Source organism: Rousettus aegyptiacus, unplaced genomic scaffold (assembly GCF_014176215.1).
Source record: "Rousettus aegyptiacus isolate mRouAeg1 unplaced genomic scaffold, mRouAeg1.p scaffold_m13_p_3, whole genome shotgun sequence".
NCBI lineage: Eukaryota > Metazoa > Chordata > Mammalia > Chiroptera > Pteropodidae > Rousettus > Rousettus aegyptiacus.
This window is the reverse complement of record NW_023416306.1, coordinates 98,591,780-98,619,245: the sequence shown is the minus strand read 5'-3', so window position 1 is coordinate 98,619,245 and position 27,466 is coordinate 98,591,780. Positions and strand designations below refer to the sequence as shown.

The 27,466-nt window shown below is 34.3% G+C and overlaps 1 protein-coding gene across 8 annotated transcripts in view; it reads left to right on the top strand.

Moving 5' to 3' along the window:
* The window catches only part of AKAP6 (A-kinase anchoring protein 6), a 504,258-nt gene that overhangs the window by 428,365 nt on the left and 48,427 nt on the right, over positions 1-27,466 (top strand). For all 8 annotated transcript variants that reach the window (XR_001594257.2, XM_036239030.1, XM_016123631.2 and 5 more), the window contains 2 exons: positions 135-281; positions 3,332-3,556. Coding sequence is in view for 7 of the 8 variants with exons in the window: in XM_036239030.1 (XP_036094923.1) it covers positions 135-281; positions 3,332-3,556 (372 nt within the window). In the remaining variant the exon portion in view is untranslated. The remainder of the gene's footprint in view (positions 1-134; positions 282-3,331; positions 3,557-27,466) is intronic.

Below are 27,466 nucleotides of genomic sequence, written 5' to 3'. Positions count from 1 at the left end.
GGGTTTAGTCTCCCTGTAAATATTATAAGAAATAAAAACTCTTAACACCTATGAGCATCACTAACGCTGTGCTCAAAGATTTTCTAAGATCACCTCACTCCTTGATGATTTACTTCTCTCTTTTCTCATTTTAGCGATACAGTGTGGAGATGTCCATCAGGGACCTGAAAAAGACAGAGCTGCTTAGTAAGGTTGAAGCTTTGAAGAAAGGTGGCGTTTCACTACCACATGATCTCCTTGAGAAAGTGGATTCAATTAATGAAAAATGGGAACGGCTTGGGGTATTTGCATTTTTATTACTGTTTGTAGCTTATGTGTACATTTTTTTGTGTAGTGAAGTACTCTATCTGTCTGATTTCTAATTTGAGGCACAAATATCTCTCTCTTTCAATTCACTACCTACATTTCAAACAAGCTATTCATACTATTATGGGGGAAAAACACTGCTTTTCTTCTTCTGTTGATTTTTTTCCCTCTCAGCTTGTCTCCTCTCAGATTTTAATAATTTTGGTTCTTTAATACATAAAAAAGTAAGTAAAATATGCCATGTATTATGAGTATGCACCAAGTCAACTATAATACAGTATATCTGATATACACTGACTGTCATGCTTGAATGAATGTTAATAGAATTTATTCTGAAGGTACATGCTAGAGACATCCACTGTTTAACTATTTACTGTACCCTTCAGATGAAAAGTAGAGTTGTCACTACAGCTTTCAAGTAACACTAAAGCCACCAAAACAAAGGTGCAAATTTGACCCAAATCTGAATTTCAAAATTAAATCAGCCTCTGTTTTGTGCCTCAATTTCCAGCTCACTTTTAACAAAAGCCAAAAAAAAAAAAAAAAAAAGGTTTCATGTAATTCATTTCATGCAATGATGGTCTGGGTCTCAGCCAAAGACTGAGATGCAAGAATCTGGCAGAAAGGCAATATAGAGATTCTGTTACCCAGAGACCAGGATGGCACTGTGCAGGAGACAGTACTGTCCTTTTGTTGGAAGACAGCTGAGAGAGAGAGGTTAAACTGTATTTTTTTCATCAACTTCTCTCCTAAATTGCCTTCACTTCAAATCAAGGGTAAGCTAAATTCGTCAATTACTTAAATGATTAATTATAACAGCTAAGTATGGGTGGTGTCAGTTATGGAGCCTAATTTTGCATGCTTTACATTTCCTGCCTTTTTTTTTTTTTAAGAAAAAATTTTTAAAGAAATAATACTCCAAAAATATTTAGAATAAAAAGCCCTCCGTGTACCTTGATGACTTGGAGGAATGCCAGTGCTCAGTTTCTGCCATGCTTAATCTAGGTGATTAAAAAACCACAAGTTTAAATCCTCGCTTTCTCATCTAGATTCACTACATTCTGCAGTTGTGCAAAGTAACTTAAAACATTGCAAGTTTTTGCTCTGTCCTATTGTTACATTACTTTTTAATAGTAATTAATGGCTTTCACATAATATGGTGATTTAAACCAGAACCTACCAAATTCTACAGAATTCATCGATCTTATATAGGAGAAATGTGCTTAGTGTATGATATTTTAAAAGGTGGTTTACTAAATGAGGACAGCAATTTTATGTGTTTCACAAAGCTGTAGTCTGTTTATATACCAGTAAAACTATATCTCTTTCTAATTTTATAAATAGCTAACAATAATTTTTTTGAAAATTGTTCGAAGTATGTCATTTATTACTTTCTCGATAAAAATTTTAAATCCACATAATATTTAAAAGAGAAACAGAATATTTAGTTATCCTCTATGAGTCAAACATCTTAAAAATGGTTGCCATTTTGACAAAAATATCATTTGAATACAATATGCAGAGTTTTGTAATGATTTAGAAGGAGAGAAGGGTGGAGGGAAGATTTTAACAAAACCTGTGCCATGCTAACACCACCAGGCATACTCCTTTAATTGGCATGATTACATTTTAATTGGCATGAAAAAAATTTTAAAGACAAGGATTTTAACTTCTAACAATAGTAAAATAGAGGGATATGGTTTTTAATATTACTTTCATCTAAGGTGAACAGTGTGGAATGGAAATACATTAGAATGAAATGTCAGTGGTGCGTACAGTTTAATCTGTGAAATTTTGTCCCCTGTGCTGCATATTACTCTGTCTCAATTGCATATTAAACAACCCTATCAAGGCAGGCATTGGCATCTGCTGTGCTGACACAAATTGTGAATTAAATGAAATTGATGTCCTCTGTCGTATATTTATGAAGACGGACCATTCTCTGAAGTATTCTGTTTATGAAGAATTTATGATTGCAAACTGTTCCAGAACAAAAAAGTGGCAATAAATTCTTTTTTGTGACCCTACCCTCCAAGGGCATTGATTTCACCTCCTGCTGCTACTTTTGTTACAGCATAAAAACAATAGCTAAATCTGGATTCCACTGAGGATCTTCAAATTATCAATATTTGCACCATGAAAATATAGGGGTGTTGGCGAGAAAGGCTATTTTTCTGTTACAGTCTCCTAAAGACATTATTTACAGAACACTACACAGTAGATGAATGTTTGTTGGTTTAATTTTACTTGTGTTTTAAAGCTTATCTTTGTAGGTTTAATTCATCATTATAGATTAACTCTTACTGATTTCCCAAAAAGAGTATGTTTAAAAAAAAAAAAAAGCCCTCCCCAATTGCGCCTTCATGAAATAGTAGCTAATCTAAGAAAGCTTCTAGCATAGTGGATTGGGACTTATTTTAACACATATGTTGGAAAGTCTACCATCCACAAATCCTAAGTGGGAAGAACTGTGGGGCTGAACAATTTCCAAGTCAGGTAAAATCAACGACAGCACCAAGGAGGCTATCCCTTCCTATCAGCCCTCAGTCACATGGTTTGGGGAATTATACCAAACAAAACAAAACAAAAAATATTTAATTCCCCATGCACAATCTACTCCTGGCCTCTTTAGTATATTGATTAAACTCAGTCTTCCATCTCTTAAAAATTTTATGCAGAGCATTTTTTACTGTAAACTCCCATCAAGAGAATTCAAATAAATTTTTATCAGTGACCATGGTGAACTTTTGGGTCAAAACTTCTTTCTGTTAATGGAAATTATAAGTGAACGAGGTCCTCCTAAGCCTCTAGCGGTAGTCAGAACAACACACATTGCTTAAGAATTTGAATCTTAAATGGACGATGAGCTAATCGGAATTGAATGTCAGTCACGAGGTGGCAGGTGCAGCTGGACACCTTTCAGGTGGCCCTTGTTGCCAGCCAAACTGTGATACGTGTTTGGTACCTAAGCTAATCTATGTTTTTGTTTTCTGTTTTTGTTTTTGTTTTTAATTCGATGCATTAGAAAACCCTAGGAGAGAAGATCCAGGACACAATGGCAGGGCACAGTGGGTCGGGTCCACGTGACCTGCTTTCTCCTGAAAGTGGAAGCCTGGTAAGGCAGCTGGAGGTCAGGATCAAAGAACTGAAAGGGTGGCTCAGAGATACAGAGCTTTTCATCTTCAATTCCTGTCTGAGACAAGAAAAGGAAGGAACAATGAATGCTGAGAAACAACTGCAATACTTTAAGGTAATAAAAAAACAATCAAAGTTGATAAAAAGCTTTCTTTATGGCAGGGATGAAATATTTATCAAGTACATAAAGTATTATACCCATGTATCTATGTATCACTGTGCACTTAAATGTTTCCTTGAATTTATAGACACCCTCCACATTTCTTATATGCCTGTATGTATATAAAGATGAACATTAAGCATATCAAATACACATTGTATAGGGGGAATCTCTGATGCTTGTGTGTTTTGTGCAAGGCCTGTGGAGGGAGGGCTTTGATAAATTAAAAGCAGACCAGTGAACACTAAAGATTACTGAGGACTTTGAAAGGCAGACCTAAATGTTCTATAAATAATGTGGCTAAATACTTCCATAGATTAATATGATAAAAGCACATGATTTCATCGAAGACCATTAATGATAATAAAAGGAGACATGATTTTTACATATGAAAGAATCAAGTCTTCATGGAGGGAAGAAATAAAAAGAGTTCCTACATTATAGGTATAGTCCATCAAAGACCAATGCCAGCTTTTAGCAGCACAACTGTGTGTGTGGTCGCTGTATGTCTATGAAGAAGCTCTTCCTTCTGTTTTCATGGTTTACACACTATCTATTAAAAAGCAGTTAAAAATTCAAATGTTTTCTCACACTGCCAATGCCAGCCTTACTGTTTGAGCTCTCATAAAGGCAGTGGTTATGTGAGCTCTGGCTGGTGTCAGCCTGAGGCTTTGGGGTTGCAAAATATGAATAGGGTAGCGAGAAATCTTCTGATATGAAAGACCATAAAGAGAAAGAAAGGGAACAGTGCAGCAGGCAACTGTTTCTTCTCAAAGCCTTCTAGGACCAGGTTCTGTTCATCTCACACCCTCTGCCTTGCAATCCTCCATCAGTCTATCAGAGAATTTAGTCCTAGTCTCATGTGGTTCACCTTCCCTCTGCCAGATAAGCAGGTTCCCCTTGCTCACCAGCAAAGTCCATGAGGAAGAACCCTCAAAGGTAAGACCACAATACTTCCTAATCAACTCTCTGTACTACACACCTACACATTGTTTTGATTGAAAACCTCCTCTTTTGCCATTAAATTGACAAGACCAAACTGGAAGTTAAAGGAAAGCCTCTTGGCAAGGCAAGTGAGTTTTATTGTCTGAAATCTCATATTCAGATGATTCGTTATTTCGTTTCTGCTTGTCTCATCCTAACCCTTTTTGCAGGGAGATGGAGTCTTCAGGTATTTCCCTCTGTGTGATTTGAAGTTAATAACAGGTACCTTATAAAGCATCCTGATCATGAGTAGGCTGGATGTTGTGAAATGTATTTTTTCTCTGTAGTATCTATATTGCAGCTTTAGTGAACTGGTTAATAGCCCCAGCCAGTTGTATGACTTTGGTCATGTTTCATGGTGCCTCAATTTCTTCATCTATAAAATGGGATGCTGATAGTATTTATCTCTCATGGTTATGAATTCACATATATAAAGTATTATTTCTACTTTTTGTAATGGTGCCTTCATAAGGGGAAGAAATATCAACATTTTAACTTAAAGATGTTTGTGGTAATAATTGGAAATAGTAACAGGAAGTTGGTTATTACAGATATCTATATACCTACCTTCCTACCCACGTATCTCATACTTAGATATTTGAAAACAACTTTTTCATATTCATTATTTTTATAAATGGAAACATGAACATTAAATTTGCTGATGCTTCCAAAGGACATTATCTTTGTGCTTTAGCTTTGTACAGTGTCATCAACATCATTTTCAGCTAGGTCCTAGTAAGAAATTTAAGAGTTTAAGAGACAGAGAGAGACAGAGAGAAGTCTCTAGATTTCTAGATCATTAGATGATTCCTAGGAGTCCTGGTCATTTGCTAACACTTTCTAGCCACCAGGGGTATATTTACTACACTGAATTCATTATTAACTGTGTGCATCTTAGTGCTCGAACATAATCATAGAATTTTAATTTTGAAAGTGCCAGAGATTATCACATGCTTTTTTATTTTCTTCAAAGATATTTTTTCCTTAGAGCATTTTTATGTTTTCAGTGTCACTATTCATTAAACTAACTCATTTATTTAGCTAATTTTAAATAATATAGTAAATACAGAGACTTTCCTACCCTAGCCAGAAGGTAGACCTTGGTGGTAATGTACAGCTCACCATATGGCTTCCCCAGTGCTATTCTGTCCTCTGCTCTGCTCACCTAAGATAATCACGATCCTGAACCTCATATTCAGTATTCATTTGATTTCCTTTGATGGAAAATAACATTTTAAATTTTAGTTGTTTCTAACTTTATTAAATGGTAATCATGCTGTATGTTATTTTATGGACTTCCTTCTTAATTTAATATTATAATGCCAATATTTATTCATGTCATTGAGCATGGCTGTAATTCATTTATTTTGACAATTGTATAATATTCCATTATGAGTGCATACATATATCTCATCTAATGCTAATGGGAACCTATGAAGTTGGAATTAGGATCCTGATTTTGCAGTTCTGGAAACAAGGTGCACCGAGGATAAGTTTTGTATGTCCAAGGTCACATACAATGAGTGGTAGAATTAGGTTTTAAATCCAGGCCTGACTCTAAAGTCCTTTCTCTGAACTACTATGCAAAATTGATATTTATTGATATTTACTGAATGCCCTTCCATGCAGGGTGACTCCAAGGGAAAAGAAGGACAGAACTAAATGTCATTGTTTATTTCCAGTAGGTTTATCAGTCACTATCTTTAGCAATTTTGCCAGAATTGCAAATAGCTTCAGCTACGGAAGATCTTGGGATATGAAAATATTTGTGTTTTGTTTTACAGTTTTGTACTGTATCCGTGTAAACTTTTTTTGCCATGTGTCACTTTTTGAATTGAAACTTCAAACTTTCTTTGAGAATATGGAACTCTGATGATTCTTCTTTACTACCAGAAACCTTAGTCCCCTCTAAATTTTTGACCTTGAGGAGTTTGATTAGATAAGCTACGTGGATCTAAGATAATAGTACTTTTTTTTTTTTAATTTTTAAAGAAAGCTTTATGTATATCCGTTGGAATAAATGTCTTTTCTAGCCAGAATTTTAGATATTTCTGTGCTGTTTACTCTTCAGTGGTTAGTGTATGATTAATCAACTGTTCTGTATATTACCACATTCACTGGAAGAATGAAACTAAATATTCATAATACAATAATAATGTAATGTTTATAACTTGTCAAAATCATAATCGGTAAGCATATGCAGAATAAAAAATTTTACTTATCATAAATTCAAAGAACAGATACCCTCTGCCTTTCTAAGTGATAAAACAGCTCAGATAGGAGCATTATTAAAGAATCGTTACATGTGGGGCGTCTTTTGCCATATTCTGCCTCTTCTTGAGGGTTCCCAAATGTCTCCTGCTGTCATTGGTCACACAGGAGACAGGCTTTATCTACAGGGTTTAGCTTTATGATTCTCTATCCTCTAAAATCTCAGACTTTTAACAGAACAAATTCCTTTATATGACCCTCAGAATAATGATAGATAGGCCGTAGTGCACTACCCAGGAGAACAGGAAGAGAGGGTGCTGCATGTAAAAAGGAAAATGCATCGCTTTGTAGACACAACTGTTTCCCTCTCAGAGCTTGGTTTGGGATGAGAGAAAGGATCTGGATCTTTAGTTTTCAGAAAAAGAGAAAAAGGAATTGTGGAATGTTTTTTTTTTTTTTTTCTTGAAGGCAGTCAGTGTGACACAAGGCAAAAGTCTACCTAAGAAAGAAAGCACAGGAAAAGACATGAAGGTGTGAACCTAAGAGCCCTGGTACAGAGAGGCGAAGTTGTCGAGGAGGGAACACACTGGGACGGCCAAATGCGGAGAGCACATCAGAGATTTAATGAGGCCAGCTGGCAAAAGGCCCCTTAGAGCTGCGTGCAGCTTCGATGCCATTGGCTGGAAAGCACTACTTTTTGACGATGACCCTTCAGAGAGAAACGAAAATAATTACTTAATCATATGTTCCATGTATCCCATAACCAAATTCATTATTCTAAAGACTCAAATTGGGGAGAAATTACCCATTACTAGATAAAGGAGGCTGTGGCGCTGGACTGGGCCCAGAACTAGCCTGGGAAGGACAAGCTTAGACATGCCAAGCAGCTCTATTATCAAGAAGGTGAATGAGTAGAATATATTTGGTAACCTCACCAACAATGAATGCCCCAAATTTGCTTAGCAATTTAAATTTGACCAGGCACTTTTATGCATGTATTGTACTTAAACCTTACACTAATTATGTACGTTGAAAATTGTGATCACCTTATACACGTTTTTATTTATTTTTATGAATACAGAACTTGAGATGTGGAAAGTTAATGTGACCTGTTGAGTCCACACAGAAACCAGCAGCAGAAACAGAGCAAAACCCATGGTCTTTGGGTTCAAGTTTCAATATTCTCCCAGCCTGTCATTCACTGACCTTTCAAAGTAAACATCGAAACCTTGTTTTGCTCTAAATCAAGTGTTGGCAAACATATTTTGTAAAAGGCCAGGTAATACTTCCTCTGTTGCAATGACTCAATTCTGCTGTTGTCGAGTAAAAGCAGCCACAGTCAACATGTAAATGATAAATATAGTCTGTTTAATGAAACTAATTATAAAATTATTTACAAAAGGAGGCAGTAGGCAGGCACAGGCCTTAGTTTCCTGACCCTGCTCTAGAATACAAAAATTATCAAAATCATGGGAATGGTTATTGTCTGCATTTCTTTTAAGGAGAGGAGGCCATACTAGAATGGCTTCAGGAGGAACAAAATGTTCTTTTAATAATTGTAACAATGACAACTAATACTTATCCAGTCCTCACAAGATGTGGGTAACTGCTTCTAAATATTTTACCTGCGTTCACTTATTTAATCCTCATCATCGTCCTGAGGCAGGTGGTTTATTATTCCCTATGTATAGATGAGAAAATTAAAGCAGGGAAAATTGAAGCAAGTTACTCAATGTCATATATAGTTAGTAAATAATAAAGTTAAGAGTTGGACATAGAAAGTCTGTTCCAGAATTTGCCACTACTTTGTAGACTCAGTAGTCCTTGGGTCAAAGATCTATTTCCGAAAAAAGAAAAACACATTATAGTTGTCCTCCCTTATCTGTGGGTTCACTTTCCATAGTTTCAGTTACTCACCGAAAATGTTAAATGAAAAATTCTAGAAAGAAACAATTTATGTTTTAAATCGCGCACCGTTTTGAGTATCCTGATGAAGTCTCATGCCATCCCACTCCTTCCTGCCTGGAACGTAATCATTCTTCTTTGTCCATTGTATTCGCAGCACATAAGCTACCAGCTCAATTGTCAGGAGCCATCTGGGTTATCAGATTGACCGTCGTGATATCGCAGCGCTTGTGTTCAAGTAATCCTTATTTTACTTAATGATGGCCCCCAAGCATAAGAGTAGTGATGCTGGCAATTCAGATATGCTAAAGAGAAGCCATAAACTTCTTCCTTTAAGTGAAAAGGTGAATATGGTGTAATAGGATATTTTGAGAGAGAGTGCCTGCATCACATAACTTTTATTTCCATATATTGTTATAATTGTCCTAGTTTATTATTATTGTTACTAATTGCCTATTGTGCCTAATTTATAAATTAAACTTTGTCATAGCTATGTGCATATAGGACAAAACATAGTATATAGAGAATTTGGTTCTATCTGATTTCAGGAGTCTACTGGGGGCTTTGGAACATATCCCTCTGCAGATAAGGGGGGGCTACTGTAACTGCTGTCATACTTTATTGTTTCTCATCCCATTTCTGAATACTTTACAGCTGGAGGAAATCAGTAAGTCAATGTTTTAAATCTTGGAACTCAAAATTTTTAGAGTAGAGTGTTTAGAAAGATTTCAAATTAATTGTGACTCGTGGAGCATTACTATTTACTTCAAAAAAGAATATCTCTAATATACTTTCACAAAATAAAGAGATAAACAAGAGTTAAACACAATTTGTGTGCTTTAAGAAATACCTTCCCAAATCTCACTTTGTAATTTCCAGAAATAAAAATAGGACCAATCTAGTCAAGACATTTAGGAGGAATTTCCGATGTCCAATATAACCAATCTCAAATGGCACTATAAATAATCGTACTTTCTGCGTCCCCCAAAACACACATTTTTAAGGAGATTAGGTTGAAAGACAAGAGGAAATATTTTGGAGGGTTTGAGATTTGAGAAAGGAGGCCTTGGTTTCCTCAGGTCCCAGGTCATCCCTGCTGCTGTGTCCTGGAGCCATTATAGACTTTGTGATGATGCTGTTGGCCACACTGCGAACAAAGAATCACAGTAACTCAGTCTGGTTGCCATGAAAGCATGCAAAATGCTTTCTAAATCGACAGACGTCAGATAGGATTCAATCCTTTCTATATGCTCTAGATAATTTAAAAAAAAAACACTATTATATTAACCACATGTTTATCAAAAGAAAATACCGAATTCAGATTTTATCAGATATTTATTCCCTACCACATATAAAAAATTCATCACTTAACATTTCTTTGGAGGTAATTTAAGTAATTGGATATAATATAGAACTGCCTTGTAAAAATAATTGGCTGGGTTAAGGTTGAAATTCAAAGATAGATTTAAATAAATGTTACTCACACTACCATCTGGGGGTGGTAGGAAGACCACAGGAAATGTTTAGAGGCAGTCCCGGTGCAGCCTTCTAAAATAAAAGAAAATGAAACAACAAAAACCTAATTCTTTCTGAGTACACCTTTTACTAGAATAAGAAGCTGGATCATTTCTATCAAGTGAGGGGTTCTGCCCCAGAGTGGACGTGAAGATATGGCCATGTGTTGATTGTGTTACTGCTGTCAGATTCCTGGACGTTGAGACTGCAGTGCTACTCTAGAAAGATGAGGGAGAGAGATCCCCATCCTTACTTCACTGCTTCCTAGAAAATCAGACAGAACTGCATTTAGGCTCTGAAATGTGATGAATATTTCTATTCTTAACTGATTTTTTAACATTACTTAAATGTTGTTTTCCTTGTTAATAAACTTAAGTGAGGAAGAAACTGGGAGAACAAAATTGCAAAGGTGTCTTCATATTCTCTACTTAGATAAGTGTAGGATTAGAGCAGTGAATGTGATCCATCACAGTGCAGAGGCTTAAGCATGTGGGTTCAAGACAGTTGGGTTTATCCTGGCTCTACCTATTTATAATCCATAATTTCTTTAATGCTTCAGGTTTTGCATCTTTAAAATGAGAATAATAATAGATAGCACTTACCTAGTAGCGTGGTTATGAATGTTACAAATGAGATAATATATATGAAAGCTGCTTAAAATAGAGCCCACCTCGTTAAGAACTCTCTCTATTTTAGCCATCAGCATTATAATTACTATAGCATAAATCTGTTCTCTTTAAGCCTCTATTTTTAATAAAGCAGAGTAAACCCATAAAGTAAATAGATAAATAGTAAACATATAAAGAAACTTTTTTAGGGTGTCAATTACTTCAGGTAATTTGTATGATCTATAAGAAATAATTATGTGTTAGTTGTATCATTGACTTATGACCATTTAAAAACCCCAAGAGAACTGTTTTCTTCAGAGACTAGACTAAAAGGAGTTAATATACTTCCTAAATTTGCCCTTTGCTATAGAAAGGACAGCTTGTTGGGGATGCAGAAAATCAGGTCCCAGATTATTAAAGGAGGGTCTCCACACTAGTAGTTGACTTTCCAGCTTTTGAGCAAGGTGGAAAAACAGTTACTTTAGGGTCCATTTTCTTCACTAGTTTCTGTCTCCCTAGGCTTTTATAAACACTCCTTTTGTATCTTCCTCATATTTCTACCAGATTATCGTCCTACACACTCACACACACACACACACACACACGCACACGCACACACACAGTTAGACTTTCACTTAAGGAGACAAACAAAATTTGTTTTTTTTAGTGTTCCTATTGAATTGTCAGTCATCTTCTGTAACTGTGCTACTACTTCGTCCTTATATAATGTACTAGTTAATAATTTATTTTTAATAATTTACTGATTTTAAAAATATTCAATATTTTCACTAGGCTCTGTTAGTTGGCAACATTTTGATCTAGGATTTTCAGTTGTGTAATCTCGGTAAATAATACCTCTCTTCTTTGCCTGATGTTCTCTATTTGTACATTTAGGTTTTTAGATTAAAGAGTTTCGCTTCAACTCTAACATTCTGTGATTCTACAATAGCCGACTTTTTCCATGGGTAAATTTATTCGATTATAGATGCCATTCGATTCTTCTAAACGCTTTCAGTTTGGCACAGAACTCCTGGTTATATAACCAATTCTGTATACCAGGATTAGTGTTTACTTCATTGCAGACGATGCTTCCGTAGGACAAAGGCATCTTTTGAACCAAAGTTGCAGTGCTGTTGCCTTCGGCACCATGGTAGCCAGCTTCCCCTTTGTACCCATTTCCTTTCTAACATTATAATACCTCTGTAATTTGAATAGAGATGCCGATCTAAAATGGAAAAGAAAAAGTCTTCCTAGTTATGAATTTCAGTGAGGATAGTGGCATAGGTAACATGAATATATATATATATATATATATATATATATATATATATTTATATTTATATTTATAAATCATCAAAACTTGGTTGATTTAAAAGTAGAAAGCAATATACTAATAAATTGTTGGTGCAGTGATGACAAGCAAATGTACGGGTCTGTAAGAAACAGAAGACATAAAACTCTTAGTTAAAATTAACAAATAGGTTGAAGAAGTGGAAGATTCGAATCTAACAGAACTAACCAGAGACTCTGCAGTCAGAGGCCTAGACTTAATTCCTTTCTCATTTCTTAATTGCCTTGAATTCCTTCACGACATAGCTAAAGGCTCAAAATATCCTTCCTGTCCTTTTGCTATCAATTTTTAGTGTATTATTTTAGGTGAATTTCTTATTAATTGCATTCTAATCAAATGTGAAAGTCTGTATCTTTTAATAAGAACTTTAAGCCCATTTACATTTATTTTCTTTATTTAGATTGCTGAACTTTCATTTCAACATAGTCATTCATTTATTCACTGAATAAATATTTACTGGATGCTTTCCATGTGGTATGCACTGGCCTGGCTATTAGTAATGCATAAAGCTTACACTGTTGTTTTGTTTAAATATTTTGCTATGAGGCACATTATTTTTTTAAATTTTTACTCTGGTATATTGAAGGGTTGTTTTTTTTTTTTGATATTTCCTTTTTTCCAATAACAAGAATGAATCGGTACTAATTGGTGCCAATTTTAAAATGAGAAATTGACATTTTCTCTTCATTCTTCACCCTATTTCTCCATTTTTGTTGATATAGTCTTGAATTTAATTATTAACTGATATTATTTTACTAATATAATTAAATTATTTCTCATACTTTCAATAATTTCTTTTTGCATTTATATTGCATTGCATAAGAATAAAAAAGTAATTTAGAATTCTTTATAATACTCATTTTGTTGCTCAGCATCAGTTTTTTATATACCATGCTTTTTATTTTTTAAAATTATTCTTGTACGGACTACTGGATTGTCTTCTAATAATTTTTATAGGAAAAGTACATTCCTAGTGTATTTTATAGGAAAAGTACATTCCTTGCATATATGAAATGTATTTGACTTGACCTCGCATATAAACAACAGCTTGGCTGAATATAAAATTTTGTTACAAGGAGTATAATCTTTTGCCATCAAAACTGCTTTTAGCATTTATAATTATAAAGGAGAAGTCTGATTTTTGTTCTCAAAAAGTAATTTTGTTTTTCACTCGTATGTGACTGGGTATTGGTCTCTTTTTATTTCTTTTGCTGAAAACTTAGTGAGCCCTAACCAATTTTGAAAACTTAAATCCTGCTTTGGATCGGAAGGTTTTGCCTACGATTTGGTTATTACCAGTTCTCCACATGTCCCTCCTTTTGGAAGTCCTATTCTGTGCATATTGAGTCCCCTGGATCCATCCTTCAATTAAATAAATCAGTTCTTCTTTTCGCTCCTTTTCCAGGGACTTCTGGTAGAATTTTCAAGGTTGTTTTGTGTTTTCTGCAGTACCTAATTTTGTAGCTTATTGTCTTCATTGTAATTATTAATTCAACAAAAGTTCTTTTCATTTTTGTACAATCTTTACTGCTCTTAATTTGTTCCATCTTCAAAAGTGCTTACCTCAGCACCATGGATGCAATATCCTTGTGCATATTTTTAAGAAATGGATTGAAATTTTCTAAGGTTTTTTTTTTTTTTCTTATGTAATTCTATTTCAAAAGGAGTCTATTAGTCTATTGCTTTGAGTCCTCAAATTAGGCCTTCTTTTGAACTACAATGTCTGTTAGTCTCTGTGTTGGTTTTCTATGTCTGTTATTCTCAAGGAGGAAGCTTTTGTTTTCTAATACTGGCTGTTGAGATAGACTCTCTGAGAGATTCTTTAAGTGATTCCCTGTATAAGTATTTCAGGCCCAAATAAAAAAGTAAAGGAAAATTTAGACTGCCTTTAGTTTTATTGAAATTGAGAAAGTGGAGATCATACATATGAGTTAGCAAATTTATCTGTTGATACTGAAGCATAGTGATACCTGCATGTCTAGTGTTAGGTGAGATTAAAAGCAAGCCGAGGCACTTACACTTGTCTCTCTCCTCAGTGTCCCAGGGCAGGAGAGTTGTCATAGAGCTATGTATCCATCAGCTTGGAGGGAGAAAGCCCCATTAGGAATTAGCTATTCTGTAGTTTAGGCAGTACATCATGGGTGCTTGAAATAGGATAGTTATAGTGGAAGAGAGGAAGCTGAATTAAGAGACCTCAGGGTTAGAGATGACAAGATTTGGGAATTGCTTTGCTGGTACAAGTGAGGAAAAGCCCTCACTCCCAACAAAAGCCTCTTCTCTGGAATGTTGTTACCTCTGCAGCAGCCCATAGTCCCCTTTAAATGAGAAAGAGAATCTTCAACGACAGGTACTGAAAGTAATAGAACTTGCACGAGGACAGAGGAGTTCTGGTACCTAAAAAAGAGAAGCCAGCTCAAAAGTATTTGGGGAGTGTAGATAGAGATATTTTTAATTCATTCGACACCATTCTCTTAGGCACTGGGGTACTGCGGTCAATCATTCATTGTCCTCTTACAAGGGACACACAGTCTAAAGGGAGATATAGGCAAGACGGCAGGCAAGTAAAATTGAATGTAACATGTGCCTTCACAGGAGTTAATATAATGTGCCATGGAAGTACATGGGACTTTCCCAGTGAGGGTATGTTCTTGTGGGGAGAGGCAAAAAAGTTCCTAGAGTGAGCGATTCTAAATTGAGTTCTAAAGTGAAGGAAGAGGAGGATAAATAGAATAGTATGTGCATGGAGGCCTGGAAATAAGTGATCGAAGAAATTCCTGTGTTGTTTCACATGCTTATTTAAATTTTATTCAAGTGTATATAGGTATGAATTTATGTATCTGTCAATAGACTAAAGTGTAAATTTTTTTTGAGATTTAATTTTTTTAGAGTTTCACAGCAAAATTGAGGGGAAGGCATGGAGATTTCCCATACACTCTCCTCCCCTACACATACGTAGCCTTCTCCATTATCGACATTCCCCAGCAGAGTGGTGCATTTGTTACAATTGATTAAACTATGTTAACATCATAATGCCACAAAGTCCATAGCTTATATTACTGTTCACTCTTGGTGTTGTACATTCTGTGGGTTTAGACAAATGTATAATAACACGTATCCATCATATCGAGTATTTTTACTGCCCTAAAAATCCTCCGTGTGTCACTTATTCATTTCTATCTCCCCTCCCCCACCTCCTCTCCCTGCCCCGGCCCTTGGCAACCACCACTGATCTTTTTACTCTCTGTAGTTTTGCCTTTTCTACAGTCATATGGTTGGAATCATACAGTAAGCAGCCTTTTCAGATTGGCTTTTTTCACTCTAGTATGCACTTAAGATTCTCTCATATTTTTTCATGGCTCGATAGCTCAGTTCCTTTTAGCACTGAATAATATTCCATTGTCTGGATGTGCCATAGTTTATTTTATATTTTTAATTTTTTTTAGCAATGCAGAGCAAAAGTTTTATTTTTGTTTTAATTTTTTTCCCAGATTAAATGTTTTTTTTTTTTAACATTTAATTTTTTTTATTTTTCTCCCTCTCCCTTCCCCTCCCCCTTCTGGTAACTACTAGTTCATTGTTCATGTACATGAGTCTCTCTTTGTTTGTCCTGTTCATTTGTTGCTTGTAGGTTTATATCCCACATATGTGATATCTTGTGATTTTCAACCTTTTTCATCTGGCTTATTTTGCTTAGTATGACTATTTCAAGGTCCATCCATGTTGTTGCAAATGGCAGTATTTCATCTCTTCTTGTGGCTGAGTAATATTCCATAGTATTTATACATACATACATATATGTACATGTACATACACACACACACACACACACACAGCTTCTTTAGCCAATCTATCATAGGACACTTTGGTTGCTTCCATGTCCTGGCCAGCCATAGTTTATAAATCCATTCACCTACTGAAAGACATCTTGGTTGCTTCCAAATTTTGGCAATTATGAATAAAGCTGCTATAAACAACCACATGCAGATTCTTGTGTGAATATAAGTTTTTAACTGCTTTTAGTGAATACCAAAGAGCATGTTTGCTGGATCTTATAGTAAGCATATGTTTATTTTATAAAAAACTACCAACTATCTTCCAAAGTGCTGGTATGATTTTACATTCCCACCAGCAGTGAATGAGAGGTTCTGTTTCTCCATATCCCCACCAGCCTTCGATGTTGTCAGTGTTCTGAATTTTGTCAATTCCAATAGGTAGGTATGCTGTGGTATTTCATTGTTTTAAGAGTATACAATTTTTAAAAGGAGGAACTGTCTTGAAGTTGCATTTGTTTGGCATGCCTTTCATATTACCATAGACAATACCTTAGAGTCACTAGATACTCACAAAGTACTTAGCAGGTTGTAGAATTTCATCATGAGATGGGACCTGAGATCATTGAACTAGCTCAAACTTCTATTCCAAAGAAGAGAAAACCAAGTCTCTGGTAAATTGAATGACTCACCTAGGACAGAACCAGAGCCAGAGCCAGATGGTGGCCCACATCTACTGAATCCTAAGATTGAACCAGTAATGTCATGTGAGTCATCATTAAAGTCTTTGCCATTTTCACATCTCAATTTTTCCTCTGTAAAAAGAGATAATAAGCCTATCTCATTTGATGAGTAGAAATAAAAAATGATCATCACAAGGGACATTGTGATTAATAGGTAATGTAGAAATGCTTATTAATACTATGAAGTACTATTTTAAACAGTATTAAAAATGCATATGACAACAAACCAAGGCTCCTCTGGCATAGGAACTCAGAGACTTATCATCTTTGCCTGCACCAGCTTCTCATTTCCAGGGTCTTTACTCTCAGGAGTTCATCTCAGTGTAGAGTTTGCTATCATTTTTCACCTTGTGTTTATGTTGCACCTCTATATGAGGAGCTTAAAGAGCTTTACAGACATTAGCTTCTTAATCCTCCCAAAACCTCTCTAAGATAGGGCAGAAGCATAAATCATTATTCCCATCTGGAAAAAAAAATAGCCTAACTTATCTCTTAATTTCACTGATGCTCTAAACTGTTGATTAAATCCTAATTTATACTCTGTACATTTAGAATATCAAATTCTCTTCCCCAAGGATATTTTTCTTTCTTTCTGAATTTAATGTCATGAGGATAAGTGCAAAAACAGATTGACAGTTCTGGTGTTAGAAGCCCCTTTGAAAAACAGGATAGGCAGTAACCCACGTTCCTCCTCATGCTCTACTCTTTCTCTCAAAATGTTCTTCTTTATTGACCTCAGTCATGACAGGAAAAATGACTTTTAGAAATTGGAGGGATGTTTCAAGACTCATTCAGTCCTTTATCTGTGAGTCAAGAGAACCAATTGGTAGCCATTCAACCATGCCATTCTCACTTTCAATAAAACGCTGGTGCAATAGACTTCAAAGCTTTACGAAAGCAACAGTGGAAATTAAATTTTCAATCTTGTGTGCTTTACCTAAGCATGTGGTTCTCACTATAAAGATATTTGGAATTAGATTTTGAAGATGTTAGAAGATGACCAAGAGCAGACTCTGAGACCAAGTAAGGTTGGTTTGTGAAAGGGATTGCAACAACACACTTGTCCAATTAAAGCAGTTGCCCACAGTTCAGGTCAGTGAAAAGGAAAATAAGTTAAAATGACAAAAGACAAAAGGAAATTAACATTTGATCATTCCTAAAAGTTTGTTAGAGGTTACGAGAGTTGACTTGCAACTGATTTGAGAGATATTCAAGGTTGTATTTTATTATTTTTAAGAGTTTATTTTAGACTTCCATATAATATTTTTTCTGTCTTATAACAGAATAAGATTATGTAATAATCTGATACCAGAAGACGTTAAAGGCTAAAGGAGCATTGGATTTTGGAGAAAGGGTATTGAGGGTACATAAAAGCTACATGATTTGAGATCACATAGCTAGTTATTGCCAAACCAAGAGAAGACTAAGTTGTGGTTTTTTCTCAATCTCAGTTGCTTTTCAAATGTTCAACTAAAACACTTTTATGCTTAGGTGGCATATTCTGCCTTGCTGCCGAAATATTAGATGGGATGAATGAGAGGACTGCCCCCCACCAGTGTATTCAATATTCTTCCGGGTATCAGGCAGGAGAAAGATAAGTGTCCCTTCTCAGAAGAAAATATATTCTCTAAAAGGAAAATTAGCTTTATTAAAGAAAACGCTCTCAAAAAATTCTCTTAAAAGCTCTGGGAGTGTTTAAAGAATGAAGTTTTTATTACACTTCCTTTCACAAGGTTTATTATTTAGCTTTGAGCTAAATATCATTATAGAAATTTACCAGTAGATTAATATTTAGTTTCGCATCTCTATACCACCTAATGTAATAGTTGAAGAGTGTTTTGCCTTTATGTATTAGTTAAACTTCTAAATGACCCTGAGAGTGTGGTTAGTAATACTGCACATCTGGGAATACTGAAAACTGATGAAAAAGAGTCAAATTGCCCTGGGCGTCCATCACAAACACAAAGGGAAAAGCTAAGAAGCAAATTCCCAGTGGTCCAAACTCACAGAAAAATGTCCTATTTATTTTAGATGCTATGAAAATAAAATAAAAAATATGAAGTTATAGAGCTGTCTATACCTCAGCTTCTTCTAGGTTAGAGAGGAGTAAATGAATAAGCAGATGGGTCTTTCTATGGTTGACTTTTTGTCCCTCATATCATATTCCTCCTTTTTAAGTGGTGTTATTCCCCACAGCCTAACTCTCATCCTGCATTCTTGGTGTGTCCCTAGAGTTCTTAAATTCGTTTATTTTTCATCTGTAGGATTCTGAAATAATGGGAATAAGTCCCCAAAATACCAATTCCTAGCTGTTATACTTCAAGTAATACCCTGAGCTTTGTGATGAGTTCTAGGAATGGCTTCATAGGAAACAAAGAGTAAGTTAGCCAGAGCAAATAGGATTTTTTAGAAGAGGGCATTGAAGAATAGCCACTGTGTGTTGATGAGAGAGCTAGAGAAATACCATGCAGCAGGGTTGAGTGAGTCGTGAAACTAATTAATTTAATAATCTGACTTCTCCTGGGTGTTCCACAGTATCCCTGGGAATTCCTGGGTCATCTTTGCTACTGCGTTCTCATGTTTTCCCTCTTAATACTATTTCATTCTGCAGGTGTGGTCTTTACAATGATCCTTCTTTCATAGATTTAGCCTAATGGGTGTATCACATTGTAGCTTGCCATATAGAATTCTTTTCTTCCTCTCCCCGAGACTGTATTGGATATTCTTTTGACCTGACCAATGAATACACAAGATCCATTAAAAGCACAGATGAGTTCAGGTATTGATGGATAACTTAGAGAAGAAAATAACCTTCATCCATTTCTCAAAATTACTTTGAAATATTCCCATGGAATCAATAAGAGATAAAAAGCACAGCAGGTGTTGTAAATAGAATTCAAAATACAATAATGTAAAAAATAAATGGCAATTAATGCCTTATCTTCTCATAAAGGAGTGACTGTAAAATTTTAAGAAAAGATATTTTGTAATATAATGGATAAGTTCCATTTATATCTAGCACCCTTTCCCCTTTATTGCTAAAAGTTACCTTTCTATAATTGCAGACTGGTTTAGCATTTTAACAATAATGGACATGTTTTTAAAAGATTATTGCCAAAAGTGAATTCTTTATTCCAGGGAGACTGTGTAATAGATGCCAGCATTTTAGTAATGATGCAAGCAATCTGTAAGCTATTACAGTTTTCTTTAGAGTAACTTAATCATCATATTGTTTCATATGTCTCGAATTTTAATACTGTTTTTAATGTAGAAAAGGAAGTATGTAACGTATTACTAATTACATGTGAATATGAACTAAGCACATAACCACTGAGCTTGATTCTTAAAAACAAACATATTTGAAAGTAGTTAACCTATTGTAGGAAAAGTCACAAAGAAATTAAAGAATGCCACACGGGGAGAACAACTGTGTTCATGGAATAACACAGTGAGCGTCTGCATTTTTAGAATGGATGTTATATTTTGGGCCACAGCTAAAAGATAGCTAAGAGGAATATAAATACTCTTTTCCAAATACAATTAATATTTTTTTCAACAGGTCAAAGTACAAACAATTAAAAAACAAAAATATTTGTAAAAGAATGGTAGCTTTTCCCTTGATGACACCATTCATCCAAGAATCTCCAAAAATTTATGGTATTAATAGTCCTAGTGGCTCTTAATAATTCATCTTGTTTGGTGAGGCTACTAGATTGCAAAAAAAAAAAAAAAAAAGTGATTTTTTTTTTTTCTAGGCCAAAGGTCAGGCTAATTAGGCCAGGGCAGTAAAGGTGATTGGCCTTTGGACCTCACTGCTACTTAGATGAAAAGAGGGGAGATGATTTAAAAAAAAAAAAAATGAAAGTATTTGGTGAACCTATTTTGATTTTAAATGGTTATAAACAATCATCTAGTGTTAGAATCTAGACTTATATTGTCATAAACAATTTTAAAACTATTTTGGAACACATCCCAGACCTTCTTCAAACAGCTGATAGAGATGTTCTTGGTAAACCAATTCAGGGGCTTTAATGCTATTTTCAAAATCTAGTTTTTACATTAAATAAACCAGTTTGTTATTTTGAAAGAAGTTATAATCTACTTAAAACTGTCATTCTCTGTTTCTGACTTGCAATTAGATGATATTTCCAAAATGTCAGACCTAGATTCTGCTGCTACCATCACCATAATAAAATGTGACAGCCAAGATATTATATCAACACCTTTTCCATAATTAGCAATAAGGATCCTGCCAAGGGTTAACTAGAAAGTTTCATAAACATTTTTCTACAAATGGCCCTGACGGCAGTATTATGCTTTTAAAATCTGCTAATGTAGCAAAAGCTCATGACAACCAGGAGACAAATCTATGAGCAAAACTGTTTGGAGAGAATAGTTTTGTAGTGTATGATGTATGTTATGTAAATGAGCTTATTAGGACTCTCATCTATTTTATTATTGGTGACCAATTTAATAGAGGCATTTAAAAAACAATATTTCTGCCTGACTCCTAGAAATGAAGAAGATACATTGATATAATTGAGAGCAAATGATTGCATGTCATGCCATTTAATCATGTCATTTTTCAATTGCTATTTTTTGCACTTCGCTGCATGCTTATAGAATATTTAGCTTCAATATAGATTAAGTCCCAGGGTTTGCAACTGAGCTGAGTTCTTATATCGGCTGACATTGTCTTTTAAGTTTAGAATCAGTTAAAATATGCAGATGTCATTTACCCATGTTTTCTTTAAAATATGCAAGTCATCATTCATATTTCACTTGAGGTATTTTAAATTTTTTGGCTGTTTTGAAGAATTACTCTTTAACAATTCCAGGATGCAAATTCTTATTTTCAACATTTATATACTAGGTATAGTTAAGTTAAGCACATAATTGGCTCAAGAATGGAGCGGTCGTCAGCTGACCCCTTGTTGGAAACTTTGATAATCATTTCCCTAATGAACGTTTTCTGTTTTTGTTCGATCTCTTCTTTATTATTTATATAATTACTATCTTTCTCAGAAAAGAGTTTCTCTCCCACTTCTACTAGAATATGAGGTCCTTGAGAGAAGAAAGTTTTGTCTGTTTGGTTCACTGATGTATCTCAAACACTCAGAAAAATGTCCATTAGAACAGGTGTTCAATAAATATTTGTTCAATGAATGAATTAGTATTTTTCCCATTTCTGCCATCCTCACCACCCTTAAGAGTTGCATAGATTACTGATTCTTAACATATTTACAAGCCAAGGAATGGGTATAAATAGACCCCTGAAAGGTGTACAGAAGAAGTTGTTGGCTCTTTATCTACAATAATAATATGGCTCTGGGCTACTTCTAGTTAGAGATACTCTGATAATGGAGAAATCTTATAAGCCTTTTTTAGTGCTCCTGTGAAAGGCAATGTAGTATAGTAGTTTTGTGAATTGGCTCTGAATTCAAGTTGCATGGGTTAAAATTCTACCTTTGCTGCTTACTAGCTGTGTTATTTCTGATCAGTAAATTAACCTCTCTGTGTCTCCATTTCCTCATTTGTAAAATAGGTAGATGATAATAAATATTTCATATTACTGTTGTGAGGATTAAATAAGTCAATATATATAAAATACCTTAAAAATGCATAGCACACAGAAATACAAAAAAAAAGTTTGTCATTAGCATAGGTGAGTAGTGAAAAATATCTAATAAAATTCTAAGAATAGTACTCTAGCAATTAATAAGACTCAATAATTGTTGATTATTATTTTGCTTTTAAGTATATCTTGATTAAGTATTTAAAGAGAACATAATGTTATCTTTATTTTGTATTGGTTCAGATACATATAGTCAACTCAGAATGATCTTTTGTAAAGTATGTGAACTATATTTGACATGTCAGGTCTCTCATTTTTGTACTAACATCAACAAGACAATAGATTACAATTTCATAAGATGTGTATGATTATATGTGAAACTCATCACTGCGATAATTAGACTTAACTAACATTCTTCAGCTTTCACGTTTTCTTCAACTCCTTTTCCAGATCCATGGTCTTCTAAATATACTTTTCTGTTTATGTTTTATGATATTTCTAGAAGTAGGATAGCTGTATTTAAGAAGGCCCTGCATTATTTTTGTTATATAGCATAATGTCTTATCTTAGATTTATAGGTTTGTATTTATGATTCTATACCAGGAAATTTTATAGCTACTACTTTTTAAAAAACTAAATAAAAGCTCTAAGTTTGCATATGTAAGTGTGTTAAACTGTGTATTGACCCACGGTTACAAAACCATTATGATGGGATGGTCTTAGTAATATCATAGTGTCTGTTCTCATGACACACCCTAAAGAAATGGTAAATGTTCTGATTATATCATCAGTTGTGTAGTTGATAATGTATACTTGGACCTACCAAGTGATTTTAAAAAATAACAGCTTTATTGAGCTATAATTTACATACTATGAAATCTAATTTCAGAATGTTTCTCACATACACACACACACACACACACACACACACACACACACACACCAAAAGAAACCCATTATGTATTAGTAGTCACTTCCGATCTCCCCTGGTGCAACCTCTGGCACACACCAATATATTTTCTATTTCTATGCATTTGCCTATTCTGGACATTTCATATAAAGGAAACACACAATATGTGGTTCTTTTGTGGCTGGCTTCTTTCACTTAGCATAATATTTTCTAGGTTCATCCATATTGTAGTATGTATCAGTACTTCATTTCTTTTTATTGTCAAATAATATTCAGTTGTATAGATATATAATTTTTATCCATTTATTCATAGGTGGATATTTGGGTTGTTTCTACTTTTTACCCATTATGAATAATGTGCTTATGAATATTTGATAACAGGTTTCTGTGTGTTTTTCATACATTTTCAATTATTTTGGGCACATACCTAGGAAAGAAATTGTTAGATCATGTGGTAATTCTATGTTTAACTTTTTAAGAAAATCTCATACTGGTTCCTAAAGTGAGTGCACCATTTTGCAATCCCATAAGCAGCACGTGAGGGTTTTTATTTCCCTATGTCCTCACCAATGTTATTTCTGTTTTGTTTTGTTTTGTTTTGTTTTGTTTTGTTTGTTAGGTTTGTTTTTTGTTTTTTGTTTTTTGTTTTTTTCTTTTTCTTTTTTTTTGGCTAACCTAGTGGGAGTAGAGTGTTATCTAATTGTGATTTAGATTTGCATTTTCCTGTTGGCTGATAATGTTGAATGTCTTTTCATGTGTATATTGGCCATTCCGATGTCTTCTTTGGAGAAATGTCTATTCAAGTATTTTGCCTCTCTTTAAAATGGAGTTACTTGTCTTTATATTGTTGGGTTTTAAAACTTATTTATATATTCTAGGTACAAGTTCTTTATCAGATATATAATTTTCAGATATTTTCTCCCATATTTCTTGGGAGATATTTCTTGGGTTGTCTTTTTACTTTTAGTATGGTGTCATTTGGAGAGCAAAAGTTTTTAATTCTGATTAAGTTGTCTAAGTCACTTGCACTTTTGGTGTCATATCTAAAAAACTATTGCCTAGCCCAAAGTCATAAAGACTTATTTCTACATTTTTTTTAAAAAAATATTTTTAGTTGTAGCTCTTACATTTAGGTCCATGATCCATTTTGAGTTAGTTTTGCATATGGTGTGAGGCGGGAGTCCAGTTCATTCTTTTGCATGTAGATATCCAGTTATCCCAGCACCATTTGTTGAAAAGACTATTTTTTTCATGACTAAATTGTATCAAGAGCTTTTTAATTCCATATTATTGGTAAGCGTTCAATCTTTAATCATTAACACCCTATACTTATCATAAAATAAGCATTGATTTTATAAACATTATCCTGTCTAAATTATTACAGCATGTTATATTATATATTTGTGCATCTGAACTTGTTATTATGTGATGTCCCCTCCTCAGAGAAGTTTTATTGATTTAATCTAAAGTAACTTCTCCTCCCGCCACTTTCTATCATATCGCCCGCTATTTTGTTTTATAGCTGTTATCACTATCCAATATTTTCTTGTATATTTATTTGCTTTATTTCCAGCCTTTCATCACCACCCTCCCCGCCCAGCACACACAAGTTTTGAATGTAGGTTGATGAAAGCAGAAATCTTGTTGTTCACTGTTACACTTCTACGACTGAGAACAATGCCTGGCATACAGGAAGCACTCAATAAGTACATTTGGGTGGATGGATAATGGAATTATGATTATCATCACATTGCACTTGAATTCCCATTCCATTTTTAAATGTCACAAAGATTGTGGTTTCTTGACCATTTCTTATGTGGACCTCCCAGCTATTATGCCTGTTCTCCCTTCCCTTCACCTTTTTGATCTTTGGCAACTTTCACAGCCTAGTTCTAATCCCATGAATTTTAATCTTTCTACTCCAGCTAGTAATGATCTTTCTCTTCCTTCAAGCCAACGCTCATCATTTAGCATGTGTATCAATCACACCATACATTTGGGTCAGAGTCTCTAAAGTCACAAAGCACATTCACTTCCCTTACCTCATATTAAACCTACAAGAACCTAATGGTTTAGATCTTATCAAAAACCTTTGTCTTAAATTGATTTCTCTCACTTTGAGGAGGCAGCATCTTCTCTTTACAGGCAGATTACAAGCACTTATGAACAGATCCATCAATGCCGATCCTGTAATGAAAAATATAGTGTTCAGCACATAATTGATATCCTATAAATGTTTATTGCTACAAGAAATATCATTTCTGTGATCTTTACAAACTTTGCCCCAAAATAATGATCTCAAACCAACCGGTCAAAAGCATCTTATGAAGAATCATAGAGGTACCAGTATAGCCTCTCATATTTCCCATCTGCTGTCCATTCTTATTAAACCATGACTGCAGGTATTAAAATTACCTGCTTCTGATATCTTGCACTTTTCAAACAACTATCATGATTTTGTTTTACTGTATAAACTTTTTGACACTAAAACTTATATTTAATTTAGCACAATGCCATATGTGTTAGTCATTCATTACCAAATGACTTATTTGATAAAAATGACAAAAAAAGAGCAGAATCTCCAAATATAATATTCAAACAACCTAATATATCAGCATTCTTAATACTTATATTGAAAATTATGGAAATCATAAAATAAATACTAATAACATATAGATATCATTGGCCAAAAAGATCTATTGATTGATTCATTTTTTCACTTAATAACAATTTTTAAAAATTGATCATCAATGGGTATGGTCGCTAGGTTCTTTGCTACCAGTGTGACTCCAAAATCAGAACTCGTAGCTTCTATACTTAAAAAAAAAAGCTACTCAACTATCTTAATCCCCTTACTTGAACAACTACATTTTTCTGTTTCTGGTAGACCAGAGTTTCAGAATTTAGCATGCATTGTAACCACCTGTAGGACTCATTAAAGTGTGCCTCACTCAGGTCCACCCCAGAGTTGCCGATTCAGAAGATGCGAAGTAGCGCCAGAGGACTTGCATTTCCAACAAGTTCCCAGGTGCCACTAAGGCTGTTTGGTCTGGGGGACACAGTCTGAAAACCTTTGCTCTAGAAAATTAAAAAAGAAAAAAGAAAAAACACGTGAAAAAGTGTAGGAAACCCTTACAACAGGGAGATGGAGCTATCCGCTTGACACTCTTTAAACTGGAAGAATTCACCTCTCTTTTTTCAGTCTCTCTTCATATATTTCCTCACTCTAGCTAGATTGAAGGCAGGTACATATCATATGTGATGATAGAAACATCTTTATTTTTTTGCCACACAGAAGACATACTTAATAGATATCATTAAACAATTGATAAGTCTAAAACGTAAAGTCATGTTTGACTTTATAAATGGAATTATTTCATATATGTATTTTTTATTTGACAGATTACCTAAAGACACACCACTTAGTTCATATTGGCCTACCTAATGATGTTACATTAACCTGCTGCATAAAATTATGTAAGAGATATGGAGACAAATTGCTTTAGAATTTCTCAGCTAGATTTACTTTTTTCTCTCTTTTTAACATGTGCTTGGTTTTGGTATTTTGAAATGTTATTTTCCTCCTTATATCACTGTACCCTATTTGATTCTTACATTTTATTTATTGAATGTTTTGGTTCTTGGTTTAATTATAGTTCTTTTATTATAAGCTTAGTTATGTCCTTTTGTAATAGATGACTATTGATTAATGTCAAGAATATGGTTATACAAGTAAATATACTCATTCTATGCAATATATGTGTCTTATACATATATTTAATATATAATGTAGAATACAGTACCAATAAAGTACCTTTAATGGGGTTAAACTGGAACCAATGTCAAGAATGATGTTATATCACATTTCGCTTAATAATATGAGCAGTTTAAACAGTCATAAAAGTTGACAGAGGAAGTCCACAGAGGGAAAAAGAAGACCAATTAATGAAAAACATCCTTTTGTACCATCATTGATGAAGTGAAAATAAAACCGACAATTTATAAGTGTAAAACAAAAACTTTCAGCCTGTTGGCAATTCTCAATCTATCCAAAAAGATGTGTTTAGAGAATTGGAGACCCAATCATTGTAAAGGAACAAATAATTTTTACTTTTCTACACTTCTCATTCTTTATAGCAAATCTGACTTTTTAGTCATATTAAGAAACTGAGTAGAAATATAAAATAAGTAAAGTAGGTCATTAGAAATTTTAAAGTAGCACACCGAACTATATCCCAACAATTGAATTCTGAAATGATACTAAGACAATTACCTCCATACTAACTGAGGTAG